This window comes from Notothenia coriiceps, unplaced genomic scaffold (genome assembly GCF_000735185.1).
Source record: "Notothenia coriiceps isolate Sejong01 unplaced genomic scaffold, NC01 NC01_scaffold00034633, whole genome shotgun sequence".
NCBI lineage: Eukaryota > Metazoa > Chordata > Actinopteri > Perciformes > Nototheniidae > Notothenia > Notothenia coriiceps.
In genome coordinates this window covers 1-2594 of record NW_011367334.1, presented here as the reverse complement: position 1 = coordinate 2594, position 2594 = coordinate 1, and the positions used below count along the sequence as shown (strand labels likewise).

Here is a 2594-nt window from a genome sequence, read left to right as displayed (position 1 = left end):
TGGCTAATGGTTACACAAGCCAAAACATCGTTATGACATCATAAAGTGGCCAAAGTCTGATCAGCTCATTTTCAGACAGGTTTTTATAGAAATGGATCAGGACAAAAAGAGAGAGAATCTTTGTTCCTGAAACTTTCAGAGTCTCTTTACACAGAGGGGACACATGTTGATGTAGAAGAGACATGAAGAAGAGGGGACACATGTTGATGTAGAAGAGACATGAAGAAGAGGGGACACATGTTGATGTAGAAGAGACATGAAGAAGAGGGGACACATGTTGATGTAGAAGAGACATGAAGAAGAGGGGACACATGTTGATGTAGACGAGACATGAAGAAGAGGGGACACATGTTGATGTAGAAGAGACATGAAGAAGAGGGGGACACATGTTGATGTAGAAGAGACATGAAGAAGAGGGGACACATGTTGATGTAGAAGAGACATGAAGAAGTGGATTTTGCATAATAGGCGACCTTTAAGCTTCAATATCATTGTTTCATCATTCTTTAATGGTGTATTTCATTTGTTTCATTATGTCCATGGTGTTCTTTGACCGTTTGCAGTCCCAGGCTGGAGGACGGTTCTGAGACGGTGAAGAAGGAGCTTGCGAGGATCATCGGTCAGCTGAGCTGTATCCAATCAGATCTCTCCCAGCTCAGTGACACCCAAACAAGGTCCACTCCTGCTCCTGAGATCCTCTGCCACAAACTCAGCCTCGCAGCAGAGCATGCTGGGAACACTTTGCCGTCCCTCAAGGCGACTGTTGTCAAACCTTTCCTGCCACTGCTCGAACCACAAGCTCCAAGTAGTGTTAAGCAAGGTATTTCAGCTTTTCTGTGGGAGGTTTTCTTCCATGTGAGCTTTCAAAACAAGCACAAGCTTGATAAATGATTATTATGCACACGGTACTTTGCTGTGATCCTCCTATGGATGGTTTTACAGCAACATGTCCTCCAGCTCATTTCCTTATTTCCCTTTCCTTTTAAAGCTTTCCTAGAAGCTCTGCCTCACCTCTGCCAGCACGTCAATCTGGTTGATGGAGACAGCGGCTCCCAGGAAGTTCTCTGCGCTCTGATTGGTCTAATGGAAGACTCGGATCCAGTGGTCAGAATACGCTTCAGCCAATCAGTGCGTTTCCTGCTAACAGAGACCACCAGGAACTCAGAGCAGGGATCCCTGAATGAGGTGAGCACTACACGTCCAAGTCTTTTGTTGTGAAATAGCTCAAAATCTTTCTTGGTTATTACTTTTTTTTCAAAGCTGACTTTTTGGGGGTTGTAAGTTGCTTTATTTGTGAGAAAATGAAGGGGATGTTTGTGTTTCTTCCCCCTATCCTAGCTCCTAGTGGCCCGTCTTAAAGAGGCTTTCAACAACGCTAAACTCAAGAGAGACGACGACCTGCGCAACACTCTCATCCTCACCACTGGAGAGATCGGCAGGTAGAGAACAGCCCCAATCCAATCCAACTTTATTTATAGCACGTTTAAAAACAACAGAGTTTACCAAAGTGCTGTACTTCAATACATATATAAAAAGCAGCATAAATACATTTAGACAAAACCGATAGGAGAACAAATATATACAAAAAATAATAACCATACTTATAGCCACAGACTGAACAACTCTCATACACGATGTAAAAACATTTTAAAACACAACAAAATAAAAAAACTCAATTTAGAAAACACAGACTGATTCGAAGGTCTTTAAACGAGATTGACTGGTGAGTAAGGCCAGCTAGATGACTGTATATAATCTGTAAATACATGATTGATGTAGTATTTCCTCTTGATAATATTTCCCCTCACTGTTATTTGTTATTTGTTGTGTGTGTTCTCAATCCATGTTTTGCATCTGTTTTGTCAATTAATTTTTAGATAATTGTTAGGAAAATCTCACTCGTCACCGGCTTGAGTTTCAATAATCAGGATCCATGTATTTGTTATCCTCTCAAGAATGGAAGTAGTCATCACATACAGAGCATTTGGTACAACTAGTGTCCTTCACATGCTGATATACAAGAGAGGGAGTTACACAGACACAAGATGGAGGAATACCGGTTCTTGTAGGTAATCATACATCCTGGCATGTACTAAATACTGACTTTTTTCTGAAAATGTTGGCTTTTTTCTGAAAATCCCACATTCTGACTTTTTCTCAAAATTCTGACTTTCTCTCAAAATTCTGACTTTTTCTCAAAATTCTGACTTTCTCTCAAAATCCGGAATGTTAATAATCACTGGTCACCGGCTTGAGCTTCAATCTCAGGATCCATGTATTTGTGACCCAGGGCTCGACATTATAAATGGCCCGCTGGACCGGAAGCACTATTTAGAGACCCCGGGCCAGCATAACGTACTTTCCACTTGCCCGCTCGGGACACTAAAAATATCACTTTCAAAAAAAAAATGGTCCTGTGGTATTGGTATTTTGACCAGCAATTTAGTTAAATTGTTTCGTTTATTAACGCTACAACATAGCGTTTCGTGAGGCGGTTGTCGTTGATGGGTGAAAAGCAAACAGCTGTTTGCTGCGGAGCGCAGCGCGAGCAGGCTCCCGTGAGCGGGAGCGCAGCGCGAGCAGGCTCCCGTGAG

General features: G+C 42.2%; 1 protein-coding gene across 1 annotated transcript; it reads left to right on the top strand.

The window, feature by feature from the left end:
• Positions 1-563: 563 nt before the first annotated feature.
• LOC104962401 (serine/threonine-protein kinase ATR-like) lies at positions 564-1439 on the top strand (the record flags this gene model as incomplete). The annotated part of the gene is made up of 3 exons (XM_010790838.1): positions 564-820; positions 989-1185; positions 1339-1439. Coding segments are annotated over 3 exons (555 nt in total), but the record flags the coding sequence as incomplete, so codon positions are not given.
• Between the last annotated feature and the right edge of the window lie 1155 nt (positions 1440-2594).